General features: G+C 55.9%; 1 protein-coding gene across 1 annotated transcript in view; it reads left to right on the plus strand.

Annotated features, from left to right (window-relative positions):
* The window catches only part of LOC119095780 (semaphorin-1A), a 143,728-nt gene that overhangs the window by 61,899 nt on the left and 64,468 nt on the right, over positions 1-17,361 (plus strand). Inside the window, exons 7-8 of the mRNA XM_037218636.1 lie at positions 6,820-6,924; positions 15,614-15,702. Coding sequence (XP_037074531.1) covers positions 6,820-6,924; positions 15,614-15,702 — 194 coding nt within the window. The remainder of the gene's footprint in view (positions 1-6,819; positions 6,925-15,613; positions 15,703-17,361) is intronic.

Genomic DNA, 17,361 nt, shown 5'->3' on the forward strand with positions numbered 1-17,361 from the left:
CTGGACGACTGTTAAAGTATTGTCGGGAGATAGAGATAAAATGGTGCCAAGGCTCAGCAGGGTACGCGTTGTCTTACGGCTTAATGTGTACGTCACCACCGTAGCTGCACCGCATCGGGAAACAGTGTAAAGGATCGGAACACTGATGAAGTACTCGGGACAATATTTTGAAGCATCAACACAGCAAAGAGCTGTGTGTTAAAGATGGTTGCATAACTTAAAGGTTTTTTACAGTTTGGAGCGTGGAGGGTTTCTGCAATGACCTAAATGCAAAAAAGTACAAGTCGTCATTGAAAGGTTTCTGGGCTTCGCCACAGTCCGTGGGAGCCTCGGACGTGACGCGACGCCTTGACGAATACGGGCAAGGAGCACGACTTACGAAAGATGGGCATCACAAACCAAAGGAAAGACTGAACGGCAAATCCGAGCCCTGCTTTGGTATTACCACGCGTTGATTAGGTAATGCAGACGTATGTCATCACCAAGATCACTATTACCACCGATCACTGGATGCTAGAGAGTGACGGCCAACGGGTGGATCCAGATCTCGATAACGGTGACAGGCCGGGGCGCATCGCCTTCATCTCATCTTTCTCCACCCTCCCGCCGACGGAGCGGCAGGCGCCAAATCGTTAACGTCAACCGCCGCCGCTTTTAATTTTCCGGGCAGCGCGACATTTGCATAAGTCCTCGCCAAGTCATTCATACATATTTATACTTGCCGCTCGCACGCAGGCGGCGGGTGGCCCTTGCTTCGTCGCGGCGGCCTCTTTGTTTTGGGCGCGGCGCCGAGTGACTCTCGCGCGGCGGGTCGGCCGTCGCCCGGGGGCAATCGTCGGGGCGCCGCCGGGGCCCGCCCGCGGCGCGGGCCGTCATCCGTCACCAGTCGGTGGCGGTGAGGGCGAGGGGGCCCGGCGCGGGTGCGGATGAGGGCGAGGGAGCCCGGCGCGGTGCGGACGCGTCGCCCCTCTCGCCGCACAGTTGATCCTGGCTCAGGCGGCGCGAGCTCTGACTCAGACGGACACGTGCTTCGCGATTTTGCGTGGCGACGCAATCTTCGGCCAGCGGACGCGGGAGCGTGAGGATAGGGGGAGAAGCGCGAATGTCGCGCCCGATGACGGCAGGGCGTGCAGCAGTCGGCTGTCGCAGCAGTAACGGCAGGACCTGAGACGAAGACCTGAGAAGAGCCGCGATCTAGCGGTACCGAGTTTGATATCCGGCTTTTGCTGTGGTCACTGGCAGTTGATAAAGCCATATGATAGCCGCATTCCTTAAATTGCTTTGCGATGTGAGCAGGGTAAAATGAAATACCGAGGTTTTTTCACCGTGTCTGGTTCCCGCGAACAAGACACGGTGGCAAGGCCGCCGTCCACGCCGGCTTCCGCTTCCCCCAGCGACCGGCGGTGTCGGGGCTGTCCGGTGCAGGGGCTGGACGCTCGACTGACTGCTGTCGGCCGTGGCGAACATGCCGATGTACGGCCACACCGTCCTCCTGACCTCCGACGATCGATCTCCGGCCGAATAACGACAGCGGGTGCCGGTGTCAGGCGGTACAGTATCTCGGGCCCCTGGGACGACGCTGCTGTCGCCGGCACAGTATCTGGCCCCTGGAACGGTGCGGCGTCATGCGGTGCAGTATGCGGAGACTGCAATAGTGACGGTGGATCGCGGGAGATATCGGAAGATGGAGGGAGACATGACTTTCAGATTTTAGAGTTCTTTTGTTTGGCGGTTTTTGTCGTGCAACGCCTCTATAAATGTTGCCAGAGTTGGGGAAGACTGGCCCAAAGCTCCTCGCTGCCACCATCTTGGCCATTTCAAAGTGAATAATATGCCGACACAGGATGTGTGGCTTCGGGTCCCGTAACAGAAGAATGCCAGACATTGCAGTAACCGCCGGTTCTAGCGTGCCCTAGTGCAATACAGTGCGCTGCAATGTTAAGACCCTTCCCGCAGTGGTGTGTCAGGGTGCACGGTTGCCCAGGTGCATTGACGAATACTAGCGCAGCACGTTTTCCATGGCCTCTAACCCTAGAAGGGCAGAGCATGATGACGAGCGAGGGCAGAGCACGGTAACGAGCGAGGGCGGAGCTTCATGGTGACGGGCGACGGTGGAGCATGATGACGAGCGAGGGCAGAGCACGGTAACGAGCGAGGGCGGGGCTTCATGGTGACGGGCGACGGCAGAGCATGATGACGAGCGAGGGCAGAGCACGGTAACGAGCGAGGGCGGAGCTTCATGGTGACGGGCGACGGTGGAGCATGATGACGAGCGAGGGCAGAGCACGGTAACGAGCGAGGACGGAGCTTCATGGTGACGGGCGACGGCAGAGCATGATGACGAGCGAGGGCAGAGCACGGTAACGAGCGAGGGCGGAGCTTCATGGTGACGGGCGACGGTGGAGCATGATGACGAGCATGATGACAAGCGAGAGCGTAGCGTCATGGAATGAGAGCCGCCCGTTCATGGAATAGGGGCGGCCACATCCTCAAAAAAGCGTGTCTAGCTTTTTCTTTACAATAACGCTGAGCCAGTTTTTATAGCTCCATGCTCCCAATCAGAGCAATCAATCCGATATAAACGTTGGCCGACGCCTCCCCTCAAACAGACACAAATGGCCACCCAAGACGGTGGCATAGCGTGCCTGACTACGGTGATAGTGAAATGTCAGACGGCGCGGTAGGCCCGGACGCCTACCGGTCCACCGCTGCCGGGTGCACCAGACACAGCAGGCGTGGACGTCTACCGGTCCACCGCTGCCGGGTGCACCAGACACAGCAGGCCCGGAGTCTACCGGTCCACCGCTGCCTGGTGCACCAGACACAGCAGGCGTGGACGTCTACCGGTCCACCGCTGCCGGGTGCACCAGACAGCAGGCGTGGACGTCTACCGGTCCACCGCTGCCGGGTGCACCAGACACAGCAGGCTTGGACGTCTACCGGTCTACCGCTGCCGGGTGCACCAGACACAGCAGGCGTGGACGTCTACCGGTCTACCGCTGCCGGGTGCACCAGACACAGCAGGCGTGGACGTCTACCGGTCTACCGCTGCCGGGTGCACCAGACACAGCAGGCGTGGACGTCTACCGGTCCACCGCTGCCGGGTGCACCAGACACAGCAGGCGTGGACGTCTACCGGTCTACCGCTGCCTGGTGCACCAGACACAGCAGGCGTGGACGTCTACCGGTCCACCGCTGCCTGGTGCACCAGACACAGCAGGCGTGGACGTCTACCGGTCCACCGCTGCCTGGTGCACCAGACACAGCAGGCGTGGACGTCTACCGGTCTGCCGCTGCCGGGTGCACCAGACACAGCAGGCGTGGACGTCTATCGCTGTCGAGCGCACCCGGCGCAGCAGACCTGCACCCGCCGTGGGGGCGGCGTGTCCAAAGTCTAGCCGCTCAGCTGAGCTGGTCGCGGCCCTCCTCAGCTTTAATTCGCCCTGAATTTCTCCGCTTTTTAAATACCACTATTTAAAACTCTGGTGAGACTGGCACGAGTACAATGACTCAGGAGTCCGACCCATCCGTGCGCACCGCGCCAACAGCTGCGAAGCGTGCACGCTGTTTTTCGAGCTGGTCAGTCACTACTGACTAATGAACACAGCTATACTGCATACTGGCGCCGCCCAAATAGGGTGCGTTTGCGGGCTCAGATATCCAGGAAAGCGGGAGCATACGCCCGCCTTGAGTTGCTCTGCCGAACAGCGCAAAATGATCGCTAAGCGCTGCGTGCATTTGCCCTTGGGAAGGCCGGCTGTGTCATGTCACGAAACGACACTTTTTACCATGTAAGTTCCATTCACCTTTGTCTGGATGTGGCGAGTTTCACACAGGGCGGTGCGATCAACGCTGAGTTTTTGTGCTAGCTCGGTTCCAAGGTCGTGGTGTGGGCAGGACAGTCCGCGAGGGTCGTGATGACGGTTATCTTTGGCCGTGGAGCAGTGCTAATATTGACAGCTGTCGGAGAAACCGACCCTCGGGGCATTAGCGTAATCCCATGAAGTGCTGTGATTGCGTTATCAGGCTGGCGACTCGTGTTGACAGCTGTGTCCAAGCAGACCGCTCCTGCTGTCGGGACATTGATTGGTGATGATGGTATCCACTGGCAATGCGTCGGAGGGAGTCTCGGGGGTCGTCAGGGGGTCAATGGGGGGGGGGGGGGGTCGGCAGGGGGTCTCGGCGTTAGTCATTCTGTCGCAGGCTGAGGCGCCGTGGAGCTGCTTGTAGTTTTGCTCTATGCTTGGGTACTTAAGTCTACCTACAGCTTTGTCGGATTCGTTCGAAGATATTTTGTTGAAGCGTCTTCAGGCGTTGCAATTTTTTTTTCTACGCCGTTACCCAAGAACAGGTAACCAGGAGTGCCCCTCCCTCAATCCCAGCGACGCAGTAAACCGTACGTTAACACCAGAAAACATAAAATCAAGTCGCGGCACTCCCAGCTAGGAAGATGAAACAAACTTAAAAAAAACAGGCGAGGAGGTGGAGCAGACCCGAGGGAATTGTGTTACGTGAGAGGGAGGGAAAAATCATAGATGAAAAGGCTTAAAGTAGTCATTAGCCAAAATCAGCTAATGACAGCCCGCTACAAACTGCCCAATAATCTACAACCACTCAATACCCGGTGTTAGTAAGGGTTATACAGTCACAAGTCGGAGGGGGCAATTACCTGGTCATTTTTGTGCTGTGTTTTGGGCTGGATCTCCAGGGAGTCCACCCAGCTAAGCAGAGCTTGGTGCTGGGAGAACTCCCATATTGGAAAGCTTGTTTTGTTGGGCCCAATTTCTTTAATAGCTCTAGCAGCAAGGAAGAGCTAGATCCGTGACTTCCGTCGGTGTACGGACTTTCCAAGGCGTAAACAATGTCGCTATTGTTGCCAAGCACGCGATCGACGAATATGTTCACATGAAATTATGTTTGCTTGACACGACTCGCTTAGTAGAATTAGCCCTAATTGGTTCATCCTACCGCTCACCATATCTTCTTTTGAATGCATTTTTGCTGCCGTGTGGCATACGCGCTACACTCGGTGAATTATGTACCGTGTTACCATTGACGAAGCTGCTGGCAAACCTTCCAGAAGTTCCGGTATTTTGCTTCTACATCATTTCCGCGACCATCGTGCTAAACATTTGTCCCAATTCAAAACTGACCCGTGGACCTGTCGCCCTGCCCTAGCGTAAACGGCTGTCTCTCGCGCTGGTCGTCCCGCCCTAGTGTAGCCCGCTGTCTCTCACACTGGTCGTCCCGCTCTAGCGTAGACCGCTGTCTCTCGCAATGGTCGTCCCGCTCTAGCGTAGACCGCAGTCTCTCGCACTGGTCGTTCCGCCCTAGCGTAGACCGCTGTCTCTCACACCGGTCGTCCCGCTCTAGCGTAGACAGCTGTCTCTCGCACTGGTCATCCCGCCCTAGTGTAGACCGCTGTCTCGCATTGGTCGTCCCGCTCTAGTGTAGACCGCTGTCTCTCGCACTGGTCGCCCCGCCCTAGCGTAAACAGCTGTCTCTCGCACTGGTCGTCCGGCTGCAGTTTAAACCGCTGTCTCTCGCACTGGTCGTTCCGCTCTAGTGTAGACCGCTGTCTGTGGTAAAGACTGCTATCTCTCGCACTGGTCGTTCCGCTCTAGTGTAGGCCGCTGTCTGTGGTAAAGACTGCTATCTCTCGCACTGGTCGTTCCGCTCTAATGTAGACCGCTGTCTGTGGTAAAGACCGCTATCTCTCGCACTGGTCGTCCCGCCCTAGCGTAGACAGCTGTCTCTCGCGCTAGTCGCCCCGTTGTAGTAAAGACCACTGTCTCTCGCGCTGGTCGCTGTCATGCTGTGCAATACCCGCTTGCTTTCTGTTTCGGCCCAGCTTGACGCTTTTCAAATGATTTCGGTCCTTGCTTAAATTCTCCCCAGCCATGACATGTTCGCGCAGATTACACTTTCACTGCCTCATGTTATGTTTCGTGCAATCTCAGTCCCCCCCCCGTCCCTCCAGCCAAACCACCTTCATATCTTAAGTTACGAACTTCGGATCATAGATACGCAGGATTTAAAGTGATCCATCATCATTGATGTTACGCGATCCAACATGTCAGCTTGTTATTTTTAGTTATTTATTAAACTTAGCGGCAATGTGTTTAATCGCAGGGTTGCAGATTCATGTCAATGCACATCAGATACATGATCAAAGATCCAATATGCAACTTCACCTCTGAACGCAAAGATCCGTTGGGGATTTCCGATCAAATAGCTCGATTGTTCCAGAGCATCAATGATTTTGGGTCCCACAGCATCCGAAAAAATGACTAACTTAAACCGAGTGGCGCACAGATACCGATGTCAGTATGGTAATTGCGGTACAGGTCTTCTGTTTTGAACCGCAGCCTGCTCTCAGCGTGGATGTACCGAAACTTATCGTTGCTCACCTCGTGTCTTCGACCCCAGCGCGACCGCGCCGCGCCGCGTGCCCGTTCCCATCTCTTCGATCCCTCCGCTTCCGCTGCTCCAGCGCGGCCGCGCCACGCCGCGTGCCCGTTCCCATCTCGTCGATCCCTCCGCCCCCGCTGCTCCAGCGCAACCGCACCTCGCCGCGTGCCTGTCCCATCTCGTCGATCCCTCCGCCCCCGCTGCTCCAGCGCAGCCGCGCCGCGCCGGGTGCCTGTCCCATCTCGTCGATCCCTCCGCCCCCGCTGCTCCAGCGCAACCGCACCGCGTCGCGTGCCTGTCCCATCTCGTCGATCCCTCCGCTTCCGCTGCTCCAGCGCGACCGCACCGCGCCGCGTGCCCGTTCCCATCTCGCCGCTCCGTTCGTCACGCTGGCGCCTGCTGTTACAGACGGTCAGCTGTACGTGGGCACGGCGGCTGACTTCTCGGGCCAGGACCCTCTCATCCTGCGGGACCGGCTGCGGACCGACAAGTGGGACACGGTCTCCCTGGACGGTACGTGCCGAGCGGTGCCGGCGCCGGCGCAGCGCACCGGACTTTGAACCCGACAGCGGAGTTTCGAATCCAGCGTGCGGTGTAAATGTTGTAATGGTGTTGTCTCAGCAAGCTGCCTGGGAGCGTGTGACGATAATAGCCAAGATCAGTGACTGCAGGTGCAAGAGCTGGTGGGGTCAAGGTGAATGTGCCCCTTTATTCTTTCACAAAAAGGGGTGTAACTCGCCCCAAAATTTTCACATGCAGCGGAAGGTGATAAGGTGACATTATCAGCGATCAACCACAAATGGGACTCGACCGTTCCTTTTTTTATGTTCCTTCACCTCTCAACGGGACAAGCATCTGTGAATGATCGAAGGAGCACGTTAAGATCCGTGGAGTTAGCGATCGCGGAGCGGGCAGTCTGAGAGCTGTGCTGCCGACTGCCGTCCGGTCACAGACCAACTCACATGGCACTCACTCCTGGGGTGCAGGGCGCAGCACCGGTCCCCTCCCGCTCACAGACCGACTCACATGGCGCCGCTGGGGTGCAGGGCGCAGCACCGGTCCCCTCCCGCTCACAGACCGACTCGCATGGCGCCGCTGGGGTGCAGGGCGCAGCACCGGTCCCCTCCCGCTCACAGACCGACTCGCATGGCGCCGCTAGGGTGCAGGGCGCAGCACCGGTCCCCTCCCGCTCACAGACCGACTCGCATGGCGCCGCTGGGGTGCAGGGCGCAGCACCGGTCCCCTCCCGCTCACGGACCAACTCACATGGCGCCGCTGGGGTGCAGGGCGCAGCACCGGTCCCCTCCCGCTCACAGACCGACTCGCATGGCACTCCTGGGGTGCAGGGCGCAGCACCGGTCCCCTCCCGCTCACAGACCGACTCGCATGGCGCCGCTGGGCTGCAGGGCGCAGCACCGGTCCCCTCCCGCTCACAGACCGACTCACATGGAGCCGCTGGGCTACAGGGCGCAGCACCGGTCCCCTCCCGCTCACGGACCAACTCACATGACACTCATGGGGTGCAGGGCTCAGCACCAGTCCCCACCACGTCAGTTACATATATCGGCGCATTCAGAACATGCGTACCTTTTATGGCTCGTTAAATGGAGTTACGTGCGTGTCCTGGGTCAAACTTGCCTCAATGGCTCTCAGCGAGGTGCGTAAGTTGTGCCCAGTTGACGAACTGTTCGTCTTGGTGATTCGAAGTAACGCAGTCGTGATAACGTGTGACGCTTCGCGTCGCCACCACTGACCATGAGCAAGCAGCCATTTTTGCGTGTGGGCGGGTCTAGCCGCTACAAGGCCTCAAAGCTGCTGTGTGAATTAAACATACGGATATTCCAGCGCGCCATCTGGTGGATCGGGCCTTTAAACATAACGCTTACGTAACGGTCAGCACGTTTCACTGACGAGGATGTAGTCAACTTCAACTTTATTGCGTCTGGCTATTGCAAATAGAATTATGTTTCTGGCTGGCAGCGTCAAGACAGCTTGTATGTCTGTTCTTGATACCACGTTGACCACTTGCAAAGAATTTGTGAGGGCTTCAGAAGTGCCTTACATCCGCCATGGCATCTGAGAGTCCCCAGCTGTCTCGCCTGTCAGAAAACTTTGCTTAGTCGTGTACAAAGTCGACGTCTCGTCGTATGCGATTGCCGTATGGCTGCGTGATCGTTTGTGACAACATAATGCTTTCCTGTTTGAACTCCGAAGTCCTCCGTGAGCGTCGCTTTGCATGGTGTGAACGCGGCCGGGTGTCTAACTGCTTCGGACTGTGTACTATCTACTTGTCTAGTTGTCTTTTAGCGTGTGTTTGACTGCTTTGGACGTAGGCGCGGCGTCTGTTGGCCAGCGTGATCGTTGTTTTGGCGCGTTTGTGACGTTCGTGCCGCAGGCGCCATGTTTGCTCGCTCATAACACGGGCCGCCGGTCTAGGCGTTCATGACGTCATCGCCCCCCCCCTCCCCACGTGTGAGCGCGCCGCCCCGGCCACGCTTTGGGCGCTGTTTGACGCAACGTCCAGTCGTGCGCGGCCCGCCTCGCCACCTGCCAAACGGCCCCGACATTGATCAGGGACGAGGTGCAGGCTGAGCCAGGGCCGGGTCGCCGGCGGACACCCAGTGATAACTGGACTGGAAAGGAGGGGTCCAGGGCCGGGCTGCCAGCGGACACCCGTGGTCAACTGGACTGAGAAGGAGGGGGGGGGGGGAGGCAGGGCCAGGGTCAGAGCCGGGCCGACGGCGGACACCCAGTGATACTGGACTGGGAAGGAAGGGGCCTGGGCGAGGTCACCGGCGGACGCCCAGTGATAATTGCACTGGAAGGCAGGGGTGGCCTGGGTCAGACCGCGGGCGGGCCGATCATCCCGGGGCGGTGGGAGCTCGAGATGCTGTGTTGGCTGGTGACTGAAAGAGGGCTGTCTGCGACCGCCCGTGAAACGGAGCCGTCCGTTGGACTGAGGTTTTGGGTGACATGGGCCTTGGGTTTGGGTAAGGCTTGGGTGTATGACTGCTCAGCTGGTGCTGGAGCAGGCGGTCAGCTGAACACCTTGGGGAAGGGAGCACCGGCGGGGAGGAGACAGCTGACTGTCCGCCGCACCGGACCGCCTGTCACCCGGTCAGAACCCCGCCGAGGCGGGCCGAGGGGGATCACGCCGGCATACCTCAGCAGACCTCGGGCGCCCCGAGCCAGCCCAGCGGTGGCAGCCATCCCGTTGGGGCTGCCCACGTCCCAGCGCCGATGATCCAGCGCGTGGCGAACCAGAGGACCTGGTCGTCCTGCCGAATGGAGGGCTGTCCTGCGGGTCACATCTCGCCGTGCTCGGCGGCTCGCTCGGGTTCGTCCGCACCCCGCCGTCCCACCGAGAGGAGGGCTGTCATGCGGGTCACATCTCGCCGTGCTCGGCGGCTCGCTCGGGTTCGTCCGCACCCCGCCGTCCCGCCGTGAGGGGGGGGGGGAGCTGTCATGCGGGCCACATCTCGCCGCGCTCGGCGGCTCGCTCGGGTTCGTCCGCAGCACGACGGGCCGCGTCGCGCCCACTACAGAGCCAACAAAGTGGCGCAGCGAGGTCATCACGTGCGTCTCTCGGGAACCGGTGGCCCTTTTGTGTGTGCAGTTGCACTTAATGTGATCAAATAGCCCGAGGCGTCGGATGTATTATGCAGGCAAATTATCCGTGAGCCGGCCGGTTCTAGTCATTTGGTCCATTGCCAGTGTCGGCCAGCCGGGGGCTTCGGGTAATGCGGTGATCATATACGTTTTGAACCGGTGAAACAGCAGTGAAATGAGTCGAGGAGCCCCGACAAAAGCCTGTCGTTTACGTTTATGATTATGCGCTAGATTGCGTTTGTCTACGAATCGCATTGCCTTGCTGAAAAGCCTGACGCCGCTACTTAACCTGTACCACAGGCAAGTTACTCCGGTACTAGTTTTGTTTGACGCTCTGTACTGCAAACAATGTTTGTTTCTAGAGCGTTTGTCTGCTGCTGCGCCTAAGTATGCCTGCTTGAGCGTGAAAGGAATAACCTCTTGTTGACGTTCTATGGCGCGTGCTGTTAGTTCGGTGATGGCAAGCTGAGACGACAATTTGCGCGCCGAGTTGGTCTCCGGGCCGCCAGGTATGCCATCTCCTCAGTCTGTGCGGTCCAGTTCCGTTTCGCTCCGAAGCCTTCCCCCTTCTAAAGACGAGCTTACTGAGGACGAAAGCGAGGAGCACGCACGTGCACAGTAGTAAATCGGACGTCCCCGCCTCTTTCAATGGTCTATCCACGTGTATGCTGAGGGAGTTCCTCGCTGAGGGAGTTCCTATGCTGAGTTCCTATGCTGAGGGAGTTCCTCGCTGACATGGCACGTGCGTCAGGACAAGTGCAGCTCCACTGCCCGGTTGTCCCTGCCTCTTGCCGGTGTCAGGCGGGGTACAGGGAGAGTGCGGGAGGCACGCGGCCTCCCTCCCCACATCATTTAGCGCCGCCATCGACCGGCACCGGGTAACAGCATCATTATAACGCGGAATAGGATTACGGGAATGGCCCGAGGCGGCGGTGGCGCGGCGGCGGCGGCTGCAGCTCGGTCGCTGATGCGGTGGCTCATCGGGGCTCAATACACTGCCGAGGCAGCCCCCCCCCCCCTCCCCCTCCCTCGCCTCACCGTCGTCCGAGCGATCTTCATCATCGGCTCTGACTCATCCCATCATCAGCCGGAATCCAGCGTCTTCTCCGTCATCCGATGATTACGTCCGGCCTTCCACTTTGTCTTCTGTCCTTTCCCCTATTTTCAACACCCCGTCTTCTCAGATTGTATCCCACTGTCAGCTAGGTACGCAGGATTTTACAAAGGTCTTGTATGTGGAGTCATCGTCTTAATACATGCCGTATATTTGGTAATGGAGGCGGAGGAGACACGTGCCTCTGGGGGCTCCTATGTGCGTACGCCCTTGTCCGCCATCATTTGACACCAGATCTCCCTCTCTATCCTCATCACCCTCATCAGAGACTTGGACATCGTAATCAGCAGCTTTCACCAGGCCTCTCCGCCATCAGGGGCCATCTCTATCTGGTCTGTCTTGTAATCTTCAGCCGACATCCAACTATCAGCACTCTGTCCCTGCCCGGTCGCCCAGTCCGATGAGCCAGTGTCCGCCCGCCGCCACCTGGCCTCCCAGCGCCCAGGCTCTCCGTCAGCAGAGGGCGAGGCCTTCTATCAGCAGAGAACCTCGTCCGGCTCGGCCTTCCGCCGCTGTCACCCAGCAAGCGTTCACATCAGGTCAATATTGTTTCAATCTCTGTTTTTCGCCGGCGTCGGCGCGCGCCCTCAACAAATTCGTCGGCCGCTTTCATCCCGCTGTTTATACGGGCCGATGCAGCCAGTTTGTCCCGCGTCTGTGAGGGGTGGAGGGGTGGGGGGGGGGGGGGGCGTCTTGATGCCGTGCTGGGCGCAGCGCCAGGCGGGGGACGGCCGAGTGTTGGAATGGGAGGGGGGGGGGAGGGGGGAGGGGTGTTCGGGCGCCCGCCAACGCTCGCTGGCCCGACATCAAAGAAGGGATTGGCGAGGAAAGCCTGACCGACTTTCGTGAGGTGGGAATTACGTGATCGTCAGCCAAAAACGTGCTGTGGAAAAAAAAACGCGGCGGAGGTTGACTTCTCCACCCGCGCCTTCTGAGGCACTAAACAGTGTCGGACCGAATTGCAGATGGATTTTTTACACATAGATGATGGATCTTCCTTTCTATCTTTTTTAGAGAAAGGAACCGCCGTGTAGTAAACTTCTGTCCTACCGGGGATTAGCCAACTACCACTTAAACAAACCCCGTCCTCTTGGAAAACAATGCGCTGTGAATATTCCTAATTTTCCGAAGTTTGATATCAAATTGAAAGACCAGCCGGCAACTTTTGCAATCAACATCCCGCCACATGGCTTAACTAGATATCTTTTAATCAGAGTGAGAAGCTCTGTTAACTATCGTCGGCCTTCGTCCGAGCCCGCCCGACGCGTCTAACGAGCGGCGTTTCAGAGGATCCCCTGGTTCACTCGACATTACACATTGACATTGTATTAAACCCAGCGCTGTCGGTCACAAAACGGGGAGAAGCACAACTTCCTGAAAGTACGGCCAGGAGACTGGCTCACAACAGAGTTGAGATGAACCCCTCAACCTGAAACTCTGTAAAATGAAGCACCACACCGGCATCCTCTCCGCCACCGCGTTTAAATTTCACACCCTTGGTCGAGCCCGACAACATGGCGGCCAGCGGTCCCGGGCAAGGCGGGTCCCGTCCGCTGGTGACCCGTTGGGCAGCCGCTCGCCGGCGACGGGCTACTGCCGTCGGAAGCGATAGCTCGTGCCCGCGGGCGGTGTTTCTGTCGCCGGGAATGCTGGCCGGCAGTTTTATGGCCCCAACTCGGCCCGTTAGAGGCGCTGGCACACATCACGCTCGGATCATGGCGAGCATTTCTGCGATTTAGACAGTTATCTATCCCACTTGGAAGTAATGTGACAAAGGGTCTGTTTCTTTTGCCGTCCCTTGAAACCCTGCCTCGCACACCCGTGCCCCCTCCCCCTCTCTCTCTCTCTAGCTGCGCTTCAACCTCTATGCTCAAGCAGTATGGCGAAAAAGCTAGAATACATCTTCAAGCTATCCAAATGCCACGTTTTGTCCCTGTCGTTTCTCAGGAAGCTGAAAGGTAATTACTAGGCTCTCTGGTCCGTGTCTGCGCAGCGTGTAATTCTTGGCCTCTGCGCCTCGATGTGTGCCTGCTCTTGCGAAGGGTGATCAGCAGCGACCAGATACCATAAAGCTACCAATAAACGGTGGACCATACCGCATCCAAAGAGTGGCTCTGTGTTTAAGGATTCTCCCTGTCCAGGATATGGCCATTTTGCTTTTTATTCCAGTCAGACACTTACTGTCTGGGTCTCAATCGAGGGCTAAACTTACTCTCGGGGCTGGTGCCGAGCATCGAGCTCACTGAGGAGCAACCAAGCGCCAGTCTCAATTCGAGCTGGTGTCAAGCTCCAAGCTCGCCATTCGAGCTGGTGCCAAGCTCCAAGCTCGCCGTTCGAGCTGGTGTCAAGCTCCAAGCTCGCCGTTCGAGCTGGTGCCGAGCCCTAAGCTCACGATTTGAGCTGTTGCCGGGCCCTAAGCTCACCATTTGAGCTGGTGCCGAGCCCCAAGTTCACCTATAGAGCTGGTTCCGAATACCAGCCTCGCCCCCGCCGACCGACCTTTCGAGCCCTCCCGCCAATCAATGGTGCGTCTTTTTCCAGGAAAGGTCGCACTGACCCATGGGTGATGAGTTCAGCCACCAGTTCCCAAACCTTGACCTATGGAACTCCTGTGATCGCGGAGCCTAGCCTGGAAGGGAGACCGCATTTGTGTGGCGCGTGACTGCTCCAATGACGGCTTATTTCGAGGAATTAGGATATTAAAGTCACGTCGTGGAAGTCGTTCATCGTTTTCAAATCCTGTGCTGTGATGGTCGTTTGATCTTTCCAGGGCCTACTGTCTTCCCAAAGCAACAGGAGTGCCGCGCATATGTGCTCTGGCAATCACTTAAATTGGCAAATAGCTATGATCTTGTATCCAAAGGGACATACAACTAAAAATTAGTATATCAGTCTCCTTGCTGCCTTGAAAACAAAGCATGCCAAAGCCAAACGGAAGATGATGTCGGTTGAGTTAAGCGAAATCCTTACAGAATGGTGTCATTGGACATCAGTTTAAGTAACAGTTGCCTTTATTCTGCCCAGCCTGCCCAATAGAGGCAAATTATTTGATGGAGATATTTTTTTTCTATCCCAAAAAGTCCCTGTGCCACGAGGGGGCTCATCTGAGAGGCTAAAATATATCGCTCATCCCTAGCCACGCTGTATGACACATCGATCAGAACCGAGCAAAATGTGTGGCCTATGACATGCCATTTTTAAACGCATGGAGCACGCCTTTTGCACACGGCTATACCCCCACTACATTAAGAGTCAATGATAGGCATCGCAGCGAAACAAACTACGCGGGATTGCGTTGTAGAACTACATCAAAGGCGGCTTGATTGGCTTAATGCATGTGAAACCAGGTCAAGAAGGTCCCAAATGGTTTTCATGGAACTATTTGGATTTCGCGCATCGGGCTCAGCTTTACCATTCGGTGACCTGACATTATTGTATATGTGCACCGCGTTATCGCTTAAAAGGAATGTTCCACATTTTGAGATATTAAAGTAGGCATCATATGAGATAAGATAAACTCACTTATGTCTACTGGTATGCATTGAAGGCGAAAAGACTGCTCTAGACAGCATGATTTCTTTCTTTAATAAATATGTTTCGTTATACGTCATTGCCTGATTGCGTCACCATGCCTTGCAAAGCATTCCTTGAGAGCCAACTGACGGCCTTTATATCTAGAAATTGTGCTTACGAATGCCAGATGTGAACGGCCCGACAATTGCATTTATCTTGGCCTAGAGCACTGCATTGTTGATGAAATGGCAGGATTTAAGTGACGTTTTTATGACGTCATAGAGGACTGGATGCTATTGAAATAGTCTGCCCGAGATAGTCTGCACATCTTCGCAGGCATGCAGTTGAAAAAATAACATAATAAGGTCTTAGAGCTGTGAACTGCACCGAATGATCTTCAAGATGACTATTTCGGTTCAAAACTTTTTACAAATGTGGACCTACCCCCCCCCCCCCTTTAAGATTGATGGGATGCAGGGGCTCAAAAAAGGAAGCTCTTTGGGTGCATATTATGTCAAATGAACTTTTTCGCATGCTTGAACTCATAATGAGAGGCACGATCTCGACAACTAGATAATGACTCGGTGCTTACCATGCCTGACAACCGTTGCCGGCCCAGGCTGTTCAACTGCGGATCCGGACTGATCAATCGACGCCTAGACGCCGCATGCCTCGTCCCAGCACTACGCTGTCCGGATCCGGGCGCATTGTTCTCTGAATTCGTGCTGTGTTCTGTTCTGATCTGTTGTTTAATGTGATGGCATCTGTGATGTCATGTTTGTTGTTGGGTGTCGTGATGTTTGAACCAATATCTGGTGCCTTATCGGACTGATCTGATGCCATGTGTGCGACCTGATCGCACGGTGGCACAATTGCCATGTGTTTTGTGCCTGCATGGCATTACCCGAATCTGAGTGTGTCGTGTTTCTACATTGCTGTAACTGGATCTGGCACGTTCTGTTCCAGATCCGGATTTCGTCAGCTCTTTCGCGATGGGCGATCACGTTTACTTCTTCTTGCGGGAGACGGCTGTTGAGTACATCAACTGTGGCAAGGTAGGATGACAGGCATAGAACAGGCATGATCACCTGCCGCGATGACAGGCATGATCACCTGCCGCGGCAACAGACATGGTCGCCTGCCGCGACGACAGACATGATCACCTGCCGCGACAACAGACATGATCACCTGCCACGACAACAGACATGGTCGCCTGCCGCGACAACAGACATGGTCGCCTGCCGCGACAACAGACATGATCGCCTGCCGCGACAACGGAGATGATCACCTGCCGCGACGACAGACATGGTCACCTGCCGCGACGACAGACATGGTCGCCTGCCACGACGACGGACATGGTCGCCTGCTGCAACAACAGACATGGTCGCCTGCCGCGACAACGGACATGGTCGCCTGCCGCGACAACAGACATGGTCGCCTGCCGCGATACGACTTTAGATATTGCCTTGTGGTGTTTGAAAATGTTGTGTATCCCAACCTTTGGCAATGAAAGCCATGTTTCTTCAAACGTGTTGTCCAGTACATCTGAACCTCAATCTCAGGGCATCGAGCCTTCAGAGCATTTCATTTAGTGGTTCCAAGTGGAAGGCTATAAAATGATCATGTCAGTTTGCTTTTGCTGTGTTTTTGCTGTGGAAGTGGCCACCGACTGGGTTCAGTGGATACGTTTGAGCCCTCTAAAGTAAGTTCCCTTTGCCGCTAACTGTCAAGATGGCATATATTAACATTGAAACGTGGAACAAAACAGCCCCTAACTTGTTATAGAACGCAAAGTGAAATGGTTATGGTCTCCTTTCCGTTTTTATTTCCCACCTCTACTCTTGCGAGTTGTCCAGCCAGTCTGTTCCCTTAGTATTCCGTATTTTTCTTTCATCTTAAAATAATGGAGAATTTAGGCTCATCTTCGTCTCGGTTAACTGCAGTGAACTCTGCATTCATGGACGTAAGTTTGTGTCATCGAATGCAAAAATGATTGCTTTGAAAATGCAGAATGCTGGCCGGGAAGATCAGTATAAAAAATACCAAAATTTCGGTGCTCGTATTTCGTACTGTTCAGAAGCCAGAGCTTAAATTATTAAAGGAGTTGTTACACGATGCTGTCTTCCTTCTACACCATCATTGTGTAGAAACCCATGGTTGCACATCTAAGTTTTGAGGGGGGGGGGGAGGGAAGGAGGTTATTGGTATTTATGATTAAACGGTCGCCGAATCGGTGATGCGTTTCTTCTTTTACTGACGTCATTGCGTCAGCCGTCAGGATTGGTCGTGACGCTAATGGTCTGAGTTGCATTCTCCGATGAATAATGCACCATTATCGTTGTTATACTAATGCCGCTAAAAGGTATTATTAACGGGCATATACAACATGCTCTGGCAAATCGATGCCATCATTCAACCTCATTAGAAATAGGCTCGTGAGGAACTCTATGTGGAGGGCGCTGCTGCCGTGGCGGCATTCTGTGTTTTATTTGACGCGATAAAATCGCAAATGACGTCATTTGTCGGGCTGCCATTGAAGGGCGGCCCGTGAGAGCGTGCTCAGAATGAACGCCTCATTTGGCAGGCGTCAGCTGGTTCTGGGGAACGGGCGCAGGCGGGGAAGTAATGCATGCGACACGTGTGCAAACACTTAGCGTAATGTCGCGCCATTCTGCAGTGCACTCGTTACGTGCTCTTGTTTGGCCGATGTGTTG

This window comes from Pollicipes pollicipes, unplaced genomic scaffold (assembly GCF_011947565.3).
Source record: "Pollicipes pollicipes isolate AB1234 unplaced genomic scaffold, Ppol_2.1 Scaffold_4219;HRSCAF=4965_pilon_pilon_pilon, whole genome shotgun sequence".
Taxonomy (NCBI): Eukaryota; Metazoa; Arthropoda; class Thecostraca; order Pollicipedomorpha; family Pollicipedidae; genus Pollicipes; species Pollicipes pollicipes.